This window comes from Narcine bancroftii, chromosome 4 (assembly GCF_036971445.1).
Source record: "Narcine bancroftii isolate sNarBan1 chromosome 4, sNarBan1.hap1, whole genome shotgun sequence".
Lineage (NCBI taxonomy): Eukaryota > Metazoa > Chordata > Chondrichthyes > Torpediniformes > Narcinidae > Narcine > Narcine bancroftii.
The window spans coordinates 106,372,481-106,395,032 of record NC_091472.1 but is presented as its reverse complement, the minus strand read 5'-3'; the positions used below and the strand labels follow the sequence as shown (position 1 = coordinate 106,395,032).

Here is a 22,552-nt window from a genome sequence, read left to right as displayed (position 1 = left end):
CAGAAAAATAACAATAGCCACCGACAATCAACCTACCTATTTCATCTTCTGGAATGAGAGACTCGATCGGCGGGTTCAGTTCGGAGCTCTGGGTCAAGTAGATTTTAACCTGAGACATAAATTGGCGAACTGTGAGCAGCATGTCTGTACTGGAGACGTGGCAGTCCTTGTTTTCCTTGAAGAAGCTGATGTAGTCCTGGATCAGGCACCCAAAGTATGTGTGCTTGTCCCGGGCCATTTCTGCAATCTTCTTCACCATTCTCTTCTCTGGAGTCATGAAGGAGCTGAAGACACCACTCACTTTCTGAATGTGGGTTTTGACGATTTTCGGGAAGACAAAGGAGCCATGCCTTTTCTTCTTTGGGGTGCAAGGCGGGGGGGCAACCTCCTGATCGCTCTCACCATCGGAATCCTCCAGGCTGCTGTTGGTGTCACCTTCATGATGATCCAGGCAATTGCGCTCCATCTCCATAGTGCTGGAATCCGATTCTGTGGACGTGGTCGACATGCTCATGTCACTCAACCGCTGTCTGTCTTTGATTTCCCGAATCTGAGCACTGATACTTGCAGCTGATTTCTCACTGCAGCGAGCCACACTGTGCAACGTCTGAGCCTCTCCCTTGCTTCCAGCAGTCACTGCCTCTTCAGTCGTGCAATCAAAAGGTTTTGCTCCAGCCCTCAGTGGGGGTGTCAGATTTCTTTCCATTCTGGAACTGCTCACAAGTTTCTTGTTGCGGGGCGGTGGAACGGGAGTCACTCTCGTCTCTGGGAGTTTGAGTGTGCCAGTGTCTTTGCCTGCCTGGTTGCTGCTTCTGCCCAGACTGCTGGGCTGGTGCATATTTGTGCTCGGCCGTGGCGGTGGTGGCCGAGGAGGAGGAGGGGAATGTGAGGAGCCGCCTGTCTCCCTGGTTTGCGAAGACTGCCTTTTCAGGCTGCTGTTAACATCTTTACTGTGCACTTCCAGAAACAGGGGGTTTATAAAGCACAAAGCACCATTCGTCTGGCTGCATTCCAACTCCGAAGGCGTTCTTGTGTGTATGGAATGTACTTCATTTGAGAGAGAGTGCTGCTTTGCCAGAGTGCAGGGACTGCCTGTGTTGAGAGGACTGGTGGGAGGTGTAGGGCTCTTGGCCTCCCTTTTGTACACAGGAGAACTCCAGAACCCTGAAACAAAAGAATGCTGAAAAGTTGAGAACAGCTGTGGCTTAGTTGACCAATAACATGTGCTGTTACAGATTAGAAATTAAATCCATAAGGAAGAAATGCAAAATATTATTACTGGATTAGAAATTAACACTGAGAACAATTACTGCTTTTTCTTAAAGGCCTCATCATGAATTCCAGTGACACACCTTAAAATCTGTTATAAATTAACTACAAATTACTTTATCCAAAATATAATTACCTCACACAATCAAGTTCATTGACATTTGATATTGTATTCAAAAGGGACAAAGTCTGAGGGTTTAGGAGAAAACATTTTTTGAGACTTCCTTGTACAGATCCAAAGCAACCCAGGCTCACATTCTCACACTGCTTGGAAAATTCAAAGACATGAAGTGTACTTACCGAGGCCCAAGAACGCAATTGCTTCCAGTTCTGTCTCAGTCTTGGCAGTTGTGATTCCATGAGGCAGTTTTAAAGGGAAAGGCAGCACATCTCTTTTTTTTACACCACAAAAATAAAAAGACAAAAATGAACCCCCCTTAAGACAATATTGAAGCCACATGAGCCAGTCATTCAGCAGGAAATATGCTGTTCCTTTGAGAAACCAAATGAAGAACATTCGACAAGTCCTTTGTTTTGTCAGCACATAACGTATTTCTCCAACTCAACTTGCCTTGATAACAAAAAAGAAGAGCTTTTCACTGTATCGAGGTTCACGTGACAATAAATCATTCAATTCTACATTCCTTAATCCTCTGAGAGCAGGCAAGGTCTCTAACAAGTATCCATACCCAGAAAATTCCCAATTTCACTTGGGTGTCATTTACATCTCGGATTGTTGATCTGTTTTACGCTGGGTGGATCAAGTTAGTGTGTGAACAGGAGTGAAACCATTTCTCTGAAGAAAGCATTGCTATTTTCTGTGGAGCTTCTTATCACAATAAAATGATATAAAACAGAACTTGTGGGAAGCATTTGGATAGTCAGGCAGCATCCACAAAGGAGAGAACAGCTTCTGCTTTAGGTTGCTGGCTGTTTTACAGCTAGAGGTCGCCAGTCTGGAGAATTGGGCCTGAATTGTGCTTCTCGGTTATGATGGCTCCACAGCTAAATTGTCTCTTACCCGCTGGGTGTTCTGGCTCAGACTGTATTGAAGGCCCCTCCAATTTGTAATAAACCCCAGCCTCTTTCATTTGAATGGGGTTGCTGAACTGAAATGAGGACGACTGGTTTCATTTCTCCATGTTGGTTAGTGTTTTTAATTAAATTACAACCACAACATGTCTTTAAATTAAGTTATTCAATTTCATTTTTAAAAATTATTTCTAATCAAAAAGGTATTTAACTCAGATCTCTCTGATTATCAGTGACATGAGAAATGGCTGAAATGTTTTGGAGAGCTTGATCTGTCAATAGGCCCAAATCCCTCTGCAATCCTTGAAAACCTTCTTCATTATCCACTATTCCACCTATCTTAGTATCGTCTGCATATTTACTAATCCAATTCACCACCCCATCATGAAGATGGTGGGGAGCCGCAGTTATTGCTCTCCACTTTGCAGAACAGTCCCAGCAGTGAGGCCTCAAGGTCATAAAAACAAGTCACAACTAGCAGGTTCAAATATGGGAATCAGGAAATGGTGGAGGGGGTGCAGAGCAGGGTGGGGCGGGAGGTGAATGCAAGGCGAAGGGCAGGTCGAGCAATATCCAGACTGGATAGACCTCCTACCCTCCCCACAGAAGCTGTCACCTGTCGAGCATTCCCCACATTTTATTGTGTAGCTGGTGCTCAAATCTACAATTTATTTGCAAAAGGAAATCATTAACTAGACACACCCAGGGCTGCTGATTAAGAAGCTGACACTTGCTCACAGAGGGGATGATATGATTGGCATGTCCAATAAAATGCATTTCTTCAACTAGTGTATTAATAAAATCTGTGTATTATCTTGATCCATTGACCATAGAACAGCACAAGAACAGACCTTCAGCTCATGTGTCTATGCCAAACACCATGTTCAAATCAATCTAAAATTCAGCTGCCTGCACTGAATAGATAACTCTCCACCCTCTTCATAGTCACAAGTCTATCTAGAAGCGTCTTAAATCCTATTATTGTATCTACCTCTGGCACCCACTTCCAGGCACCAGCCACTCTTTGTGAAACGCTTGCCCCCTACACCTCCCTTAAACTTCCTCCCCCTCACTTTAAATGCAAGTCCTCTGGGGAAAAGCATCATGTCAATTGATCCCTCTCATAATTTTATAAGCTTCTATCAGGTCTCCTCTCAACCTCCTACGTTTCAGAGAAAACATATCAAATTTGTCCAATCTCTCATCATTACACTTTACTCTCTAAACTAGGCCACAACCTGGTAAAACCTCTTCTGTACCCAACTGCAGGAGAGTGCCTTTCAGCCGGCGAACTACACACTAATATTCTTTTGTTAATTATCTTACTTTCAAAATGTCAAAAGGCAAACCTCTTCATAAAAACTAAAACAAAAATTAGAGCAGAGGAAGAACCCATTCCTCTCATTGTGATCAACCTGTCAAAAATAATGATCTATTCAAACAAATTTCCCGACTCCATGCCATATCCTGTTAAAAAAAAGATGCTGGTAGACAAGGTGGTGTCGTTTGGCACGCTTGCCTTCTTTTGTCAACGCAATCAGGACTGATGAGAACCCCTTGGAGTATTGTGCACAGTCATTGGAAAGAAAATATTCAGCTGGAATGAGTGCAAAAAAAGATTCACGAGAATATCAACAGGACTGGGAGACGAATTAGAAGGAGAAGTTGGAATTTTTCTCCTGGAGCCTAAGAAATATATTTATATATAACAAAAGTTCATAAGATTATGAGGGACATAAACAAAGTAAAATAGCCTTTTTCCTCAATACTGGGATAATCTAAGAAATAAGGGCATAGATTTAAGGTGAGAGGGGTATGATTGAAAAGGGACCCCAAGGAGATTTTTGTCACACAGAGAGTGGTGGGTGTATGGAACGAGCTGCCAGAGGAAGTGACAGAGACAGGGACAATAAATATCTTCAGTACCCTTTCCAAAGCCTCCACATCCTTCCTGAAATGGCGCAACCCGTATTGCACACATTAGTCCAGGTGTGATCTAACTGATGTTTTATATCAGTGCAACATGACTTCTTTACTTTTATACTCAATGCCCTGCCCAATGAAGGCAGGTCCACTATATGCTTTCCTTACCACCCTATCTACTTGTGTGGCCATTTTCTATGAGCCCTGGACTTGGAGCCCCAGATCCTTCAGCACACCAATGCTTTTACGAGCCCAGCCATTCACTGTATATATTTCCCCCGACATTTAACTTCCTAACACCTCAAACTTTTCTGGGTTAAACAATGCTTGTCATTTTTCTGCCTTTATCTGTGACTGATCTATATTCTGTGTATTCTCTGATAACCTTCCACACTATCCAGAACTTCCTCAATCTTAGGGTCATCTGCAAATTTACCACCTACTACATTTAGGTTTTCATCCAAATACTTCTATATATTTCAGAATGCTTGCATTTCATAATCACTTTGAGAAGATAGATATTCATTAAGAACCACAACCATGTGGAAACTATTCATTGGACCTCTCAACTAGAAGTAACCACAGGCCTTTAGGAAAGATCGAAGTGTATTTATTCATAGCCAGGTAGCTGATCACCATCTATCCCACAGCTGGTGAGCCAACAGACTATGTATGAAGTAAATCATCTGATGCCTTCTTTTCCCAAAGCTTCAATGCAATTTTAGGATATTAAAGGGGCAGGGGAAGGGTTAAAATCAAAGGTAGCAAATTCGTCCTCAAACTGGCTGCACGTTACTGTTTGCACAGCTGAAGGGCGTACACTTCATCAAGTGATTGATTGTAACCAGCCTCATACCTCACCTGCTCCCCCCCCCCCCCCGATGGTCACAGTGTTTCCAAGGATCCTCATCTACTGATTTTCCTCATACTTTTTGCTCAATAACCTCAACCCCACCTTTCAGGAAATTAATACTAAATTTACGCCTTCCTCATCTTCTTTGACCAATGGCACCCTGCAATTATATTAAAGCTTTTGTTTTGTTTATATATCTATACGATATATATAGATATATATAGAGACCATCGCCTTCCCAAGATCGTGTTACATGGCGAGCTCTCCACTGGCCACCGTGACAGAGATGCACCAAAGAAAAGGTACAAGGACTGCCTAAAGAAATCTCTTGGTGCCTGCCACATTGACCACCGCCAGTGGGCTGATATCGCCTCAAACCGTGCATCTTGGCGCCTCACAGTTCGGCGGGCAGCAACCTCCTTTGAAGAAGACCGCAGAGCCCACCTCACTGACAAAAGGCAAAGGAGGAAAAACCCAACACCCAACCCCAACAAACCAATTTTCCCTTGCAACCGCTGCAATCGTGTCTGCCTGTCCCGCATCAGACTTGTCAGCCACAAACGAGCCTGCAGCTGACGTGGACATACCCCTCCATAAATCTTCGTCCGCGAAGCCAAGCCAAAGAGAGAATGATATATGTATATATATATATATATATATATATATGTGTGTGTGTGTGTGTGTGTGTGTGTGTGTGTGTGTGTGTATATGATATATATATATATATATTTATTTATTAAGTCTTGTGGCTCTAATTTTTGGTGGCCCTGATTTGGCAGTGAATGAGGCCATAGACATATATAGACATATGTTGGAGTGGGGCGCAGAATTGACGTGGTTGGCCAATGGGACATCACCACTATTATAGCAGACAGAGCAAAGGTGCTCAACAAAACGATCTCTCAGTCTGCATTCAGTGTCTCTGATATAGAGGAGATCACGACTGGAGCACAGGTTGCAGTAGATGGCCCAGGGAGTTCAGGGAAAATTTGAGATCTGCAACAAGCCAGCATTCCGTCCTGCTGATCATTCTGTCTGTCAGGTGACTTACTAAAGACTAGAATCATTTGACTTAATATTTCCCCTGTTCTATCCATGCACGTCTCAAGAACACAAGCAACAGGAGTAGGAGGCTATCTGGCTTTTAGAGCCTGCTCCACCATTGAATAGAAACAGCTGATTTGGCCATAGATTCTGCTCCACCTACCCTCCTGTTCCTGATTCACTCTTAATTCTTCCATTTTAAAAAAATCTACCCGCATCTTAAAAACATTCAATGGGGCTGCCTCTAGCAGAATTCCAGATTCATTACTCTTTGCAAGAACCAATTCCTCTTCAACTCAGTCTTAAATCTACTCGCCCAAATTTTCATATTTCAGATTTATTGTCAGAGTACATACACATCACATACAATCCTGAAATTCATTTTCCTGTGGGTGAGGCAGAATTACCACTTATTGGTAGTGCAAATAAAAACTGTTCAGTGTATACATATAAACAAATAAAGAATTGTAAACAGATAATGAATGTAAACAAACTGACTGTGCAATGCAGAGTGAATTAAGAATTAATAAAGAGCACAAGTAAAAGTCCTTAAGTAAGTCACTGATTGAGTTTGTTGATGAGGAGTCCGATAATGGAGGGGAAGCAGCTGTTCCTGAACCTGTTGTGGCATCTATACCTTTTTCCTGATGGCAGCAGCAAGAACAGAGTGTGTGCTGGGTAGTGTGGATCCTTGATTGCTGCTGCTCTCTGACAGCAGTGTAACCTGAGATGTTCTTGATAGTGGAGAGGGTCTTGACTGTGATGACCTGGGCTGTGCCCACTATTATTTGGAGGGCTTTATGCTCAGGGGTATTGGTGTCCACATACCAGACCATGATGTCAACACTCAACACTCTTTCCAACACACATCTGTAGAAATTTACCAGGGTTTCTGGTGTCATACCAAACCTCCGCAAACTCCTGAAGTAGTAGAGGCTGACGTGGTTTCTTCACAATGCCATTAGTATGGTGGGTTCAGGAAAGATCCTCCAAAATGGTGATTCCCAAGAACTTAAATGTGCTCACCCTCTCCACCTCTGATCCCCCCCAATGATCACTGGATCGATTACCCCTGGCTTTCTTGAAGTCTATGTCCCTTAGTTCTAATCTCACCTGCTCATGTAAACCTGATTCTATCTTATCTCAGGGAGTAGTGAATCTGTGGAATTTGCTGCCCAAGGAAGCAGCCAAGTCTGACTTTGTTAAATATATTTAACACAATTAGATATATTCTTGCATTGGAGGGAATCAAGGGCTATGGGTAAAGGCAGGTTGGTGAAGATGGGCCCATGGCCAGATTAGCCATGATCTTGGCTCCTATTTATGAAGTTTTTATTCCTTTTATAATCTTATGTCGATCATAAATGCAGTAACTTCAATATGTTGAATTTGTGTGCTCTTTAATTCAAGGGGTACTATGAATAAGGGAGATGAATCAGCATAGAATTGTGATGTTGTGACCATTATAGAGATGGATAACGCAAGGATAGGATTGGCTGATGCATGTTCCTGGGATTAATGCTTCAAAAGGGATAGGGAGGGAGGTAAAAGAGGAGGGGGATGGCATTGCTAATCAGGGATAGTATAACAGCTGAAGAAATGGAAGGCATAGTAAAGGGATTGTGTACAGAGTCATTGTGGGTGGAAGTCAGAAACAGGAAGGAAGTTATCATTCTATTGGGAGTATTTTAAAGGCCCCCAAATAGTCATCGGGGCATTAAGGAATAGGTTAGTAGGCAGATTATGGAAAAGTGCAAAAATAACATGATTGTTGTTACAGGAGACCTCAACTTCCCTCGTATTGACTGGCAAAAGGCTTAGATGGAGCATCATTTGTTAGATGTGTCCAAGAATTCTTTCTGACACAGTATGTGCAAAAGTCAACTAGAAGAGTAGTCTTTCTGGGTCTAGTAGTGGGTAAAGAACCTGGTCAGGTGACCAGGTGGGTGAAAATTTCAGAGTCACTGACCACAGCTCCCTGATCTTCAGCATTGCCATGGACAAGGAAAGGAGCAGACAAAATGGGAAACTTTAATTGGGTAAGGGCTAATTACAATGGGATTAGTCAGGAACTGGGGAGAGTAAAATGGGAACAGATGTTCTTGGGGAAATGCACAGCAGAAATGTGGAAGTCGTTCAGGGCCGTCATACATGGGGTCTTGGATAGGTTTGTCCCAATGATACAGGGGACAGATGGTGGGTTGACAGGATAAGTGGGACAGCTAGTCAGCAAGAAGAATGTAACATACACAAGGTTCAGGAAGCAGAAGTCAGGAAGGGCTCATGAGAAGAATATGGCACCAGGAAGGAAATTAAAAAAGGGATTAGGAAAGCCAGAAAGGAACTCTAAGGCTTTCTACACAACGTGAAGAACTAAAAGATCATGTGAATGAGGGTAGGATTGATCAGGGATATAGGACGGAACACGCCTGGGGGCAAAGGGGTGGTCCATAATGAATACTTTGCTTTGGTGTTCACCAGGGAGAGGGATCTTGGTAAATGTGAGATCTGTGTAAAACAGGAAAATATGCTGGAGTATGTCAAGGTTAAGAAAGAGGAAATGCTGGATCTTCTTAAAAATATTCAGAAGCACAAGTCCCTGGATTTGGAGGGGATATATTACAGGATGTGAGGGAAGAGATTGTGGATTATCTTTGTATCCTCCCTACTCACAGGGCAAATACCACAGGCATAGATAATGGCAAACTGGCCTGTTTGTTTTTAAGAAAGGCAAGAGAGAGAATCCTGGGAATTATAGACCAGTGAGTCTTATGTCAGTGATGGAGAGAATTCTTACAGACAGTATTTATGAGGATTTAGGGAAGCAGTCTTCTCACGGATAGTCACCCTAACTTTGTGAAATGCAAGTTGTGCCTCGTAAGTCTAATTAAATTTTCTGTGAAGGTGACAAAGGAAATGGTGCACATGGATTTTAGTAAAGTGTTTGTCAAAGTCTCCTATGGTAGGCTCATTCAGAAGGTCATGAGGCGTGGGATCCAAGGACCTTTGGCTGCTTGGATTTGGAATTGCCTTGCCTTCAGAAAGCAGAAGGTAATATTATATGGAAAATATTCTGACTAGAGGTCAGTGTCTAGTGGTGTTTCACAGGCATCTGTTCTGGGACCCCTGCTCTTGGTAATTTTTATAAATGGCTTGGATGAAGAAGTGGAGGGGTGGCTCAGTAAGTTTCCAAATGACACAAAGGTTGAAGGTGGTGTGGATAATGAAGAAGGTTGTCATCAGTTACAGCTGGATATAGACAGGATATAGAGTTGGGCAGAGATGTGGTAGATGGAGTTCAATCCGGATAAGTGTGAAGCACTTTGAAAGGTTGAACTTGAAGATGGAGTATGTGGTTAATGACAGGATTCTTAACAGTGTGGAGGAACAGAGAGATCTTGGGGTCCAGGTTCCAAGATCCATCAAGATTACCATGCAAGTTGATAGGGTGGTTAAGAAAGTGAATGGTGGCCTTCTATTCGTTGGGGGATTGAATTCAAGAGCAGTGAGGAACCATTAGGGGGCAGTTATCATATTATGATTGAATGTAATTTGAGATATACAAAGGAGAAACGAAGGTCAAATGTATTGGTATATCAAAGGAGTAAAGGGATTACAGTGGCACAAGAGAGGAACTGGCCAAAGGAGATTGGAAGGATTTCAGATTTATTGTCAAGAGTACATACATGACATCACATACAACCCTGAGATTCTTTTATCCTGTGGGCATGGCAGATTTACCACTAATTGGTAGTGGAAAAATAAACTGTACACAGCATAAACATATAAACAAATAAAGAACTGTGAACAGATAATGAATATAAACAAACTAACTGTGCAATACAGAGAGAATAAAAAGAAAATCAATAAAATCAATCAATGGGGGTTATTAGTAAGGAAGGTGGCAAGGCAGCAATGGATGGAGTTTCTGCAAGAAATGAGGAGAGTGCTGGATAAATACATACCAAAACAGAGGAAATGTTCAAATGGAAAAATGTTACAACTGTAACTGAAAGCAAAAAGTAGTGGGATGATCGAGGATTGGAAAGTTTTCAAAAGCGCACAGAAGGTAACTACAAAACTCATAAGGAGAGAAACGATAAAGTATGAAAGTAGGCTAGCAAATAATGTCAAAGAGGATTCAAAAATATTCAAGTTTACAAAGAGTAGAAGAGAGGTGAGAATAGGTATAGGACCATTAGAAAATGATGCTGGAGAAATAGTAATGGGAGAAAGGAGGTGACAGAAGAACTAAATGAGTATTTTTAATCATTCCTCATTGTGGAAGGCATTAGCAGTGTGTCAGATGTCGAAGGGTATCAGGGGAGGGAAGTGAGTGCAGCTACTATTTCAAGGGAGAGGTACTCAGAAAGCTGAATGGTCTAATGGTGGATCAGTCTTCCCAGACCAGATGGATTTCACCCTCTAGTTCTGAAAGAAGTAGTGGTAGAGATTGTGCAAGCATTAGTAATGATCTTTTAGGAATCAATAGATTCTGGTATGACCGAGAAGACTGGAAAATCTCAAATGACCCCTCAATATTCATGAGGGAAGGAGGCAGCAAATAGTGAATGCAGCTAAATATGTGGCTAAAAGGGAGAGCTTCATGTTTCTGAATTAATTTGGCTCTGTTCTAGGGAAGGTTGGACCTTTACCGATGGGTCAGTTTGTACCTGAATTGGAGGGGAATTAATATCCTTGCAGGTAGGTTTGCTCGTGCTGCTCCGGGGTGGGGGTGGGGGGGGGGTTAAACTAGATTGGCGGGGGATAGGAACCAGCGTATTAGAGTAGAAAGTGAAGTGATAAAGGTCAAGACCAAAATCAAAGGTCTGTATGTGATAATGTTCTCAGGTATATATATGTATATATAGATATATATACACATATATATCTATATATATATATATATAGATATATATACACATATATATCTATATATATATATATAGATATATATGTATATATACTTCAATGCAAGGAGCACTGTCAGAAATGCAGACAATCTTAGGGCGTTATTATGACATTATTGCTATTAGTGAGGCTTGGTCGCAGGAGGGACAGGACTGGCAGCTCAATGTTCTGGGGTTCTATTGTTTCAGACGTGATAGAGGGGGAGGGATGAAATGGAGAGAAGTAGAATTGTTACTCAGGGCAAATATCACAGTTGTGCTTAGACAGGACAGCCCACAGGGCTCATCTACAGAGCCCATATGGGTAGAGCTGAGGAACAGGAAAGGTGTGACCACATTGATAGGGTTGTATTTTAGACCATCCAATTGACTTAAGTCAATTTTCACTGGCACTCCAGTTAAGTGGTCGTGCAGTGTCCCAGGATAGAAAGCCATTTGTGCCATTTCCACTGGGCCACCCTTAAATGGGACATGGCTTTTCCATTGAACGCACTTATCCCCGTGTTCAGAGTGTTCTACCTTCAACTGGAAACAGGCGACTTTCTATTGTCCCTTTTCCCCTGGTTTTTTTCAGCACGTTGGCATCAGCAAAACGCTTGGGATACGAGTCGGGGTAGAGGTAGTTAATCCCTGGCGTGAAATGATGTCATTTCACACCGGCGTTCAGATAGTGTTCCATTTCCATTGGAACCTGTCCCAGTAAATTCCCAGTTAATTCTTGGGACAGGGTGCCAGTGGAAAAGTGGTTTTGGAGAACTGGAAGAGCAAATCTGTAGAGAGATAGCAGACCGATGAAAGAAACAGAAAAATGTGATATTCAGAGATTTTAACTTTCCACATATTGACTGGGACTCCCATACTGTAAAAGGGCTAGAGTTTGTCAAATGTGTTTAGGAAAGTTTTCTAAATCAATATATAGAGGTATCAACAAGAGAGAGGATGCAGAATCTCCTATAAGGGAACCAGACAGGGCAGGTGACAGAGGTATGTGTAGGCAAACATTTTGGGTCCAGTGACCATAATGTCATTAGTTTCAATTCAATTATGGATAAGGATAGGTCTGGTCCTCGAGTTGAGGTCCTAAATTGGAGAAAGGGTAATTATGTGGAATTGAGACAGGATCTAGGAAGAGTGGATTTGGATAAGTTGTTTTCTGGTAAGGATGTGTTCATTAAGTGGAAGCCCTTCAAAGGCAAAATGTTAGAAGTGCAGAGTTTGCATGTTTCTGACAGGATTAAAGGCAAAGATAACAGACATTGGGAACTTTGGTTTTCAAGGGATATTAGCAATCTGGTAGGTATAGGCAACAAGGTGATGGACTATGAGAATATAGAAAATGTAAGAAAATTCTTAAGAAGGAAATCAGGAAGGCAAAAAATACGAGGTTGCTTTGGCAGATAACGTGAAGGTAAACCTGAAGGGTTTTTACAAGTATTTTGAGAGTAAAAGGATAGTAAGGGACAAAATTGGTCCCCTAGAAGATCAGAGTGGTCGTCTATGTGTGGAGCCTAACGAGATGGGGGAGGTTTTAAAGAGTTTTTTTTTGCATCATTATTTACTTAGGAAACCAGCATAGTGTACAAGGGAAAATGGAAAGGGAACATATAGATATTCAAGAGGAGGAGCTGATTGCTGCCTTAGATAAATAGCTTAGGTAGATAAATCCCCCAAGCCTGACATGATATTAACTCAGAACTTGAGGGAGACTATTGTAGAATTTACAGGTGCCCTGGCAGAAAATGTCCTTAGCCACGGTTGAGGTGCTGGAGGATTGGAAGGTAGCTTATATTGTTCCGTTGTTTAAAAAAAGCTCTAAAAGTAAACCAGGATATTACAAGCCTGGTGAGCTTGACATCAGTAGTAGTTAAAATATTGGAGGGTGTTCTGACAGATCAGATATACACATAGAGTACAACTCCAATTATCAGAAATAGGCAGGACCGGGGCCATTTTGGATAAATGTTTTTCTTGGAGAACCTGTCATTTTTTAAAAAAACAGCCTAGTAGCAGCAGCAAATTACTTGTAACAGAGTTTAATTAACAACAAACAACAAGATAAGGATTTTTAAGCATTAAAATAATGTTTCATTCCCACCAAAAAAAATGCTGGCCCCCGCCGATCACCAACACCTCCCCACCAGGGGTTTGTGCCAGGAGCCCGAGAGTCCCGCTCTTGCTTGGCAGCTTGAGGTCCCTGCTGACGTTGGGTCCACTGCTGCTGGCACTGGGATCCCGAGGCCTGTGGTCAGTTCAGCTCCGAAAAAATTTTGGAGAATTGAAGTTGTACTGTATTTGAACAGCCATGGGCTGATTAAAGATAGTCAGCATGGCTTTGTGCGTGGTAGGTCACGTTTAACAAATCTTAGAGTCTTTTGAAGAGGTTACTAATAAAGTAGATGAAGGAAAGGCTTTACTATGGAAGGCTAGTTTAGAATGTTCAGACACTAGATATCCATGGAGAGGTTGTAAACTGAATTCAAAATTGGCTGAATGGGAGAAGAGAGAGTGGTAGTGGATGATTGCTCCTCAAACTGGAGGCCTGTGACTAGTGGTGTGCATCAGAGATCAGTTCTAGGACCAATGTTGTTTGTCATCTATAGCAATGATCTGGATGATAATGTGGGAAACTGGATTAGAAAATTTGCTGGTGACACTAAAATTGAATGCATTGTGGACAGCGAGGAAGGCTTTCAAAGTTTCCAGGGGGATTCGGCCCAACTGGAAAAATAGGCCAGAAAATGGTAGATGGAATTTAATGCAGATAAGTGTGAAGTGTAGCATTTGGGAAGAACAAACCAAGAAAGGACATACACAGTAAATGGTAGGGCACTGAGGAGTGTGGAAGAACAATGGGATCTGGAAATACAGATACATAATTTCCTGAAAGTAGTGTCACAGGTAGACTGGGTTGTAATGAAAGCTTTTGGCATCTTGGCTTCATAAATCAAAATATTGAGTACAGGAATTGGGATGTTATGGTGAGGTTGTATAAAACATTGGTGAGGCCACATTTGGAGTATTGTGTGCAGTTCTGGTCGCCAAACTATATTAAAAAAAATCATTAAGATTGATAGAGTGTAGAGAAGATTTACTAGGATATTGTCGGGTCTTCAGCAGTTGAGTCGCAGGGAAAGATTAAACAGGTTAGGACTTTATTCCTTGGAGCGTAGAAGAATGAGCGGAGATTTGACAGAGATTTACAAAATGATGAGGGGTATAGATAGAGTTAATGCAAGTAGGTTCATTCCACTTAGATTAGGAGAGGTAAATTCGAGAGGACGTGGCTTTAGGATGCAAGGGGAAAGGTTTAAGGGGAACTTCACTTAGAGTGGTGGGAGTGTGGAATGAGCTGCCATCTGATGTGGTAAATGCAGGCTCACTCTTGTTTTAAGAATAAATTGGATAGATACATAGAGGGGAGAGGTCTGGAGGGTTATAGTGTGGGTGCAGGTCAGTGGGGCTAGCAGAATTATGTTTCAGCACAGACTAGAAGGGGCCTATTTTCTGTGCTGTAGTGTTATATGATTCAAAAGGATATTATAGATCAGTTTGCCTGACATCAGTGGTTAGGATGATGTTGGAGTCGATTGTAAAGGATGAGGTTACAGAGTACTTGGAGGAACATGACAAGATAGACCAGTCAGCATGGTTTCCTTAAGGGAAAATCTTGTTTGAAAACCTATTGGAATTATTGAAGAAGTGATGAGCAAGATAGATAAAGGAGATGCAATAGATGTGTTCTGTATTTGGATTTTAAAAATACTTTTACAAGGTGCCAGACATGAGGCTTCTCTAACAAGATAAGTATAACAGGAAACAGACCAGCATGGATAGAGCATTGGCTGATTTGCAGAAGCAGAGAGTTGTTGGATGTATTTAAGGCAGAGATTGATAGGTTCTTGATTGGCCAGGGCATCAAAGATTATGGGGAAATCAGCTCATGATTTGATTGGCTGAATAGCCTATTTCTGCTCCTATGTCTTATAGAATATAGGGAATAACTGGTTGGCTGCCAGTTGTCAGTGGTGTTCTAAAAGGGTTGGTGTTGGCGGCCCTTGTTTTTATGTGGCATATTAAACATTTGGATGATGGAATGAATGGCTTCGTGGCTAAGTTTGCAGATGATACAAAGGTATGTGAAGGAGCAAGTAGTGTTGAGGTAACAGAGAGGCTGCAGAAGGACTTAGATTAAGAGAATGGGCAGAGAAGTGACAAATTAAATATAACGTTGGAATGTGTACAGGCATACACTGGTAGTAAAAATAAACTGAATGACATTTTTTTTTAAATGGGGAAGAAATTAAAAATACCCAGATGCAAAGGAACCTGGGAATCCTCGTGCAGGATAGCCTGAAGGTAAACTTGCATGGTGAAGCTGGCAAATGCAATGTTGACATTCATTTCAAGAGGAGTAGAATATAAGAGCAGTGATGTGATGTTGAGCCTTCTTAAGGCTAGGTGAGACCTCCTTTGGAGTATTGTGAGCAGTTTTGGGCTTGTCATTGAAGAAAGGATGTGCTGATGTTGGAGAGGGTTCAAAGAAGGTTCACTAGGATGATTCTGGAAATGAAAGGGTTATCTTGTGAGGAGTGTTTGACAGCTCTTGCTGTGTGTTTGTTGGAATTTAGGAGAATGAGGGGGTATCTCATCGGAACATTTCAAATGTTGAAAGGCATGGCCTCCTATGGTAGGAGAATCTAGAACAAGAGGGCACAGATTCAGGATTGAAGGACGTCTGCTTAGGACAGAGATCCGGAGGAATTTTTTCAGCAAGTGGGTGGTAAATCTGTGGAATTTGTTGCCACAGACAGTTGTGAAAGCCAAGTCACTGGGTGCATTTAAGGCAGAAATTGATAGGTTCTTGATTAGCCAGATCATCAAGTATGAGAAAATGCCGGCAGGCATCGGAACAGGAAGGGAAAGGAGTTGGAAAAGACATGAGATGATGGGTGGAGAAAGGAGGGAAGGGACAGCAGCAATGAGGGGGAAGGATGGCTGGGTGAGTGAGGGGGAAGGGAGGGAGAACTAGAAAGACAGGAAAGGGGAGGAGGAAAGAAAAGGCGAGAAGGTTGAGTAGTAAACAGAAAAGTCAATGCCATTTGGCTGGAGAGCGCCCAGATGGAAAATAAGATGTTGTTCCTCCAATTTGCAGGTGGTCTGGATGGGATAGTACACAAGGCTATTGTCAGACATTTAAGTGTGGGAGTGTGACTTGGAATTGAAATGGTTGGTTTCTGGGAGGTCTCTGTCACTGGTGCAGATGAGAGGAGGTGCTCAGTGAAGTGATCTCCTAATGTCCGACTAGTCTCTCCGATGTAAAGAATGCCACAAAGGGAGTACCGGATGTAGTAAATCAATCCAGCGGATGTACAAGTGTTGCTTCACTTGAAAGGACTGTGGGGCCCCGGACTATGATGAGGGAGGAGGTGTGGGCCCAAGCATTGCACCTTCTGCGGGCACAGGGGAAGGTGCCGGGGATGCAATGGATGGGGAAAGATGAATGCACGAGGGAATCAGGGAGAGATTCCTTGCAGAAGGCCGAGAGGGGAGGAAAATGTGTCCGGTGGTGGGATCCTGCAGTAAGTGCCAGAAATTCTGGTGGATAATGTGTTGGATATGGAGGCTGGTGGGGTGGTAGGTGAGGATGAGGGGGATTCTATGTTTGTTGAATCTGGGGGCAGAGGGGGACAGGGCAGATAAACAGGAAATGGAGGAGATGCGGGTGAGGGCTGAGGTGATAGTGGTGGAGGGGGAAGCCTCGTTCGTAGAAGGCAGACTTCGGAAGAACTGGACTGGAAGACCTCATCTTGGGAACAGTTGTGGTGGAGATGGAGAAATTGAGAGAAAGGGATAGAATCCTTGCAGGGGACAGGGTGTGAGGAAGAGTAGTCCAGGTAGTTGTGGGAGTTAGAGGGTTTGTGGTACATATCAGTGGAAAGCTTTACTCCCAGAATGGAAACAGAGAGATCCAGGAAGGGAAGAGTGTTATTGGAGATGGACCAGATGAGTTTGAGATCAGGGTGGCAGTTGGCCAAGAAGCGGCAGCCTCTTATAAGAGAGGTAGGCTTGCCTCTAAGCTTTTGATCACCTTTGGAGTCTGTAGTTGCCATTTTTCAGCAAGGACCAGAGTTGTTCCAATGAAAGTCAATGAACCCATTATGAGACTGAGAAACAAGATCTCATGTCTGTATTTCTGTTCATGAAGTCTTCGACGCACAGTAGTAATTGACCCATCCACATCCGCCTCCTGAAGTGTTTCTGATCTGTCAGACAGGTGTTATGGGATTTTTCTTCATTATGACGAGAATTCTTCTGTCATCAGCAGTGGGGGTCTTCCTTGGCCCACCAGTCCCTTTGCAACTACTGAGCTTATCAGTACTCTCTTTCTGCTTAATGATGTTCCAAACAGTTGATTTTGGTCATCCTCGGGTTTGGCTGATGTCTCTCACTTTTTTTATTTATATTTTTTCAGCCAATGGGATCATTGACCTTCATTGGGCACAACTCCAGTCCTCGTGTTGAAAAATGGCAACTCCAAAAGTAATCAAAAGCTTCGAAGCAAGCCTAGCTCTCTTCTACCTGCACCAATGAAGCAAATAAATATAGCCGAGTACTCACAGACACCAGTGAAGCCAAATATCCCAAACATTATGGTGCCCTGAAAAGGGGGAACTATGTATATAAAGTGCTGTAATTTCTGCATTGCCAAACCAAAATGTATACAAATAACCTTGAATAAAATCTGGAATGTGCACTTTAATTCGATACAAATTTTTGGCTGATAAATTTAAAACTGTGAAGCACAAGGGCAAATAAAGGAAAAAAAGTGTCTCTGTTCCAAAAATTATGGAGGGCACTGTTGCTGCTTCCCACAGGCTGTGAGATTGATGAATGGTATCTTGTAACCTTGGGACTCTTGTCAATGACATTTAGTTAATTATTCCAGAATATTTATACATATTTATTTTATATTACTTCTTTTTAATCTACAGGTATGTATATGATTTATTATGTGCTGTGTGAGAAATGTATGCGTGTGAACCATGGTCTGGAGAAATGCTGCTTTGTTTGGTTGTACATGTACAGTCAGGTGATAATAAATTTGAATTTCTGTGGCCACTGCCCAGCACCAATTTTATCCTTTCCACTACTTGGCCTGTTTTGAGGTTGTTTTGGTTCAAGGGCATTTTGGAAGGATCCTAGTTAAGCTTTATCACTCAATTGTCCAATTAAGGATATCCTGACTGACCCAAACAGGAAGTTGTGACTTTTTAAAAAAACTTGATCCCAGATACCTGTACAGGGATTAAGAGCATAGAAGTAGGTTGTATGTATAAATGCAATGTCTAAAGTTGAGCAATAGTTTTATAGTGGACTGTTGCACTGCTTACCTGCTAATACAGTAGAAAGCAATGAGCCTAAATAAGTCTGCAAAGCTCAGGCAGGAACCTTCCAGTGAGAAAGCTGTGCGGCAAGAAAGAACAAAAAAGTTATAACCACACCTTTTACACATCACATTGCAGATGAGAAAGTAATCAGACAGCATTGGGTATTCTTTGAGCTGGGCAGGAAACTAACCAAATATCTTGACAGGTTTCATGACCAACAAAAAATGTGATACATCTGCTTTGAGACATATAGTGCAGACATGGCTGTTTCGCCTTAAGCTGAAACAGCTGTAAAAGACCCAGATACAAGCCAAAGCGTACTTGTTCCACATCTTTAACGATATATTGAAATATATTTAATTTTAATTTAGAGATAATAGGCCCAACCGGCCATGACCTTGCACTGCCCTAATAAACCCATGTGATCAATTAACCGAATGACCCCGTACATCCAAAGGAAATCCATGCAAACACAGGGAGAACATGTACAGTGGATTTGAACCAGGGTCTCTGACCCTATAATAGTGTTACACTAACCATGCTGCCCCTTTTTAAAAAAAATCTTTTTCTTTACCACTACAAGGTTATGATTAATTTGTGTCCCAGTTAAGGCTGATTTGACTCCAATTATCATTCACATCATGTAGCACCAAGCAAGGTCAGCATGTTATCACTGTTGTGGAGTTCATTCAGGAGCCTGATGTATGTAGGAAGGAGGGAGGAGCCCCCAGTGGAAACAGGGAGAACATACAAACTCGTTCCAAACAGCAGTGGATTTGAACCTGGTTCACTGGGGCTATAATAGCGATGTGCTAACTGTGCCACCCACTAACCATGCCAACCTTTCTGGACAAACCCAAAAAAGATCTAGACCAGCTAATGTCAATAGGAGCCCTCTGACTCCCCCCTCCCCCTTCCACTGGGGGGGACAGCACATTTAAGTAAAAGCCTCATTTACTTTTCACCTCACATAAATTTTTTTGGTTTTTTTTATGTAGACAGTAGGAGAGAAATATGGAAGAAAATCAAATTTGACTGCTTCACAGGGAAGGGGGTTCCTAAACTTTGTGCAGAGACCTAAGGATGTCATAGACAAAAAAAAAGGTTGAGAATGGCTGATCTAGATCACAACCAGAATTTATTTTCATGAAATTCGGAATTTTGTTGCAGCGTCATACTGCAAACATTCATATTATAACCATCTTATGTCACTAATAATAAAAATAATAAGTAAATAAATAAGCAGATAAATAAATAGATAATAGTGCACAAAAAGTAAGGCAATGTCTTTCGTTCATTGATTATTCAGGAATAAGCTGTCCTTGTGCCTCTGAGTGCTCATCTTTAGGCTCTTGTATCTTTTCCCCAATTGTAGCTGAGTGAAGAGGGCACGGCCTGGGTGGTGGGGGTCTTTGAGGATAGAGGCTGCTTTTTTTTAAAAAAGACACTGCCTTGTGTTGATGTCCTTGATGGAATGAAGTCTGGTGCCTGTGATGTTGCAGGCCAAGTTAAAAACCCTCTGGAGTTTAGTCTTACCCTGAGAGCTGACACCATCATACCAGACAGTGATGCAACCAGTCAGAATGCTCTCCACAGTACACCTGTAGAAGTTTACAAGAGTTTTCAGTGACCTCACAAAGTATAGCCACTGGTGAGCCTTCTTTGTGATTGCAAAAAACATGGAGGCTCTACGACAGATTCTTGGAGATGTTGACACCCAAGAATTTGAAGTTCTTGACCCTCTCCACTACTGAGCCCTTGATGAGGACTGGGCCGTGTTCCCCTGACTTCCTCCACAATCATCTCCTAGGTTTTGCTGACGTTGAGCACAGGGTTGTTGTCGATACACCCTCCTATACGCTTCCTCATTGCCAATTGTGATACTGCCGACAACTGTGGTGTCATCGGCAAACTTGCCTGGCCACACAGTCATGGGTGTGTAATTACTTGAGCAATGGGATGCATCCTCAGGGTGCACCTGTGTTGATGATCAGTAAAGAGACGACATTGTTTTCAATTCGTACTGATGAGAAAGCAAAGGATCCAGTTGCAGAGTGGTGTTCAGAGGCCTACAGTTTGTAGTTTCTTGACCAGCACTCAGGGAATAATGCTATTGTAGGCTCAACTGTAGTTGATGGTGAGTAGCTATATGTATGAATTGGTGTTTTCGAGGTGATCCAGAGCTGAGTGGAGAGCCAGCAATATTGCATCTCCTGTGGAGTGATTGTAACGCTAGGCGAATTGCATCGGGTCCAGATCTTTGCTTAGGTATGTGTTAATTCTGGTCACAACCAACCTCTTAAAGCATTTAATCACAGGCGATAGGTGTTGAGGCAGTTCACACTACTCTTCTTGGGCACCGGGATGATTGATGCCCTTTTGAGACAGGTAGGAACCTCTGACTGCAGCAATGAGAGGTTGAAAATGCCAATGAACACTCTAGCTAGTTGGTTGGCGCAGATTTTCAGTACCCTAACAGGTACTGATGACTGATGCCCTGCGAATAATGTTCTGATGTTGCCGTCAGAGACAGATATCACAGGGTCCTCAGCCTTTTCAGGGATTCTAGTAGGCACTGTTTGGTTCTTCTTCTCAAAGTGGGCATAGAATGTGTCCAGCTCATCAGATAATAAAGCATTACAGCTGTTTACCGTGTACACCCTCGCTTTGTTAGCTGTAATGTCCTGCACTACCTGCCATAGCTGGCATGTGTCTGTCTGTTTTTTACACCCAGATAGAAAGTAGAGACTTCTTTTCATTGAAGCTGCTGAACTTAAGCACAATTCCTTGCAGCTCCGTCATTTCTACTTTGTGAACACAAGGTAATTTGTTAACAGCTGTTTAATATATTACAAATCACTGCTAATATCGTCTTGTTGTTTGGAGACGTGATTCATTTAGTCATCTACGAATATTTGCTAATCTCAGCAAAGAGAGCAAAGCACCATTAACACAGGGGAAGCTTTGCTTTCCAATGATCCTACTTTGGACCAAAACCAAGGGAATGGGTGGAAATTCTCCCAGGACCTGTGCCTTGGAAAAACCAAATATGAATTGGCATGGCTGTAAGACAGCCTTCATTGCCTGCTTGTTCGAGAAGCTTGCATTCATTCCTCGTTGACTTTGGCAAGTTCGCCAGGAGCTAATATTTTTTTTAAAAATCAGGTGGATGTTCTGTGAGCACTGACAAATCAGATGGGAGAGAGGGAGACAATCCAAACGGGGAGGTGGGGTGGGGGGGGGGGGGGGGGGTGGTGAGAAGAGATCGGGAAAGAAATAAACTAGATGGGGAGACCTTGACTATTGCTTGTGGATGGTCCAGGAATCAGACAGCTTGGTTGTTTCTTTGCCGACTAATCCACACATCCCTTGAGTGAGCCATGAGGTGTCGGAATCATGGCCTGTTTACGCTCCGAAAAATGGTTATATGGTTAACTGAATGAGCTTTGGGTATAGCTGTGCAATTTTTTTTAAAGAACTTGCTGTGTGTGAAGGAGGAGTCACGTGATGGAGTAGTGGCCGGACGGTGAACTCCAGCCCTCTCCAGAAAAGTCGGGAAAAACAAGAGAAAATACAAAGGCACAGAAATAAAAGTTAAAGAAAAGTGAGTATAAAGGTGGAAAGAAGATGGCGACAAAAAAAAGAAAAATCAAAATCAACGGTAAGAAGAGAGGAAGAGAAGACAACGGAGGAAGAAAGAGAAGGCCTTACCTGTCCGAAGAGGCCCGATGTGGAGAGAGAAGCCCGCTTCCTCAGGTCGGTAGAAATAGGACTACAAAAATGGCTCGCAGAGCCGAGTAAAAGTGCGCAACTGCGCATGAAAAAAAAAACACCGACGGGAGGGGGGACCAGCTGGGGAGTCGATCTCCACAGCCGGCAACGACGGCTGCAGAACACCTGCAGCAAGAAGAGACCACAGAAAACAATGAAAAAAAGAAAGAAGAGAAGAAAAGGGCAACAAAGAAACAACAGATGGCCAACCCAGAGGAAGAAGAAGAGGAAGAATACAGTGAAATAGATGAAGGGAAAGGCAAGGTAAATGATATACTTTCTCTTGTTAGAGGATACATGGAGTCATTTAAAGAATGGCAAACACAGGAATTCAATGATTTAAGAAGAAGAATAAACAACAC

General features: G+C 42.5%; 1 protein-coding gene across 5 annotated transcripts in view; it reads right to left on the bottom strand.

Annotated features, from left to right (window-relative positions):
- Positions 1–22,552, bottom strand: part of LOC138760958 (ras and Rab interactor 2-like) — a 216,276-nt gene that overhangs the window by 40,391 nt on the left and 153,333 nt on the right. For all 5 annotated transcript variants that reach the window (XM_069932367.1, XM_069932363.1, XM_069932364.1 and 2 more), the window contains 3 exons: positions 18,423–18,495; positions 1,570–1,661; positions 37–1,164 (listed from right to left, as the gene is read on the bottom strand). In XM_069932367.1, the coding sequence (XP_069788468.1) occupies positions 37–1,164; positions 1,570–1,661; positions 18,423–18,495 (1,293 nt within the window). The remainder of the gene's footprint in view (positions 1–36; positions 1,165–1,569; positions 1,662–18,422; positions 18,496–22,552) is intronic.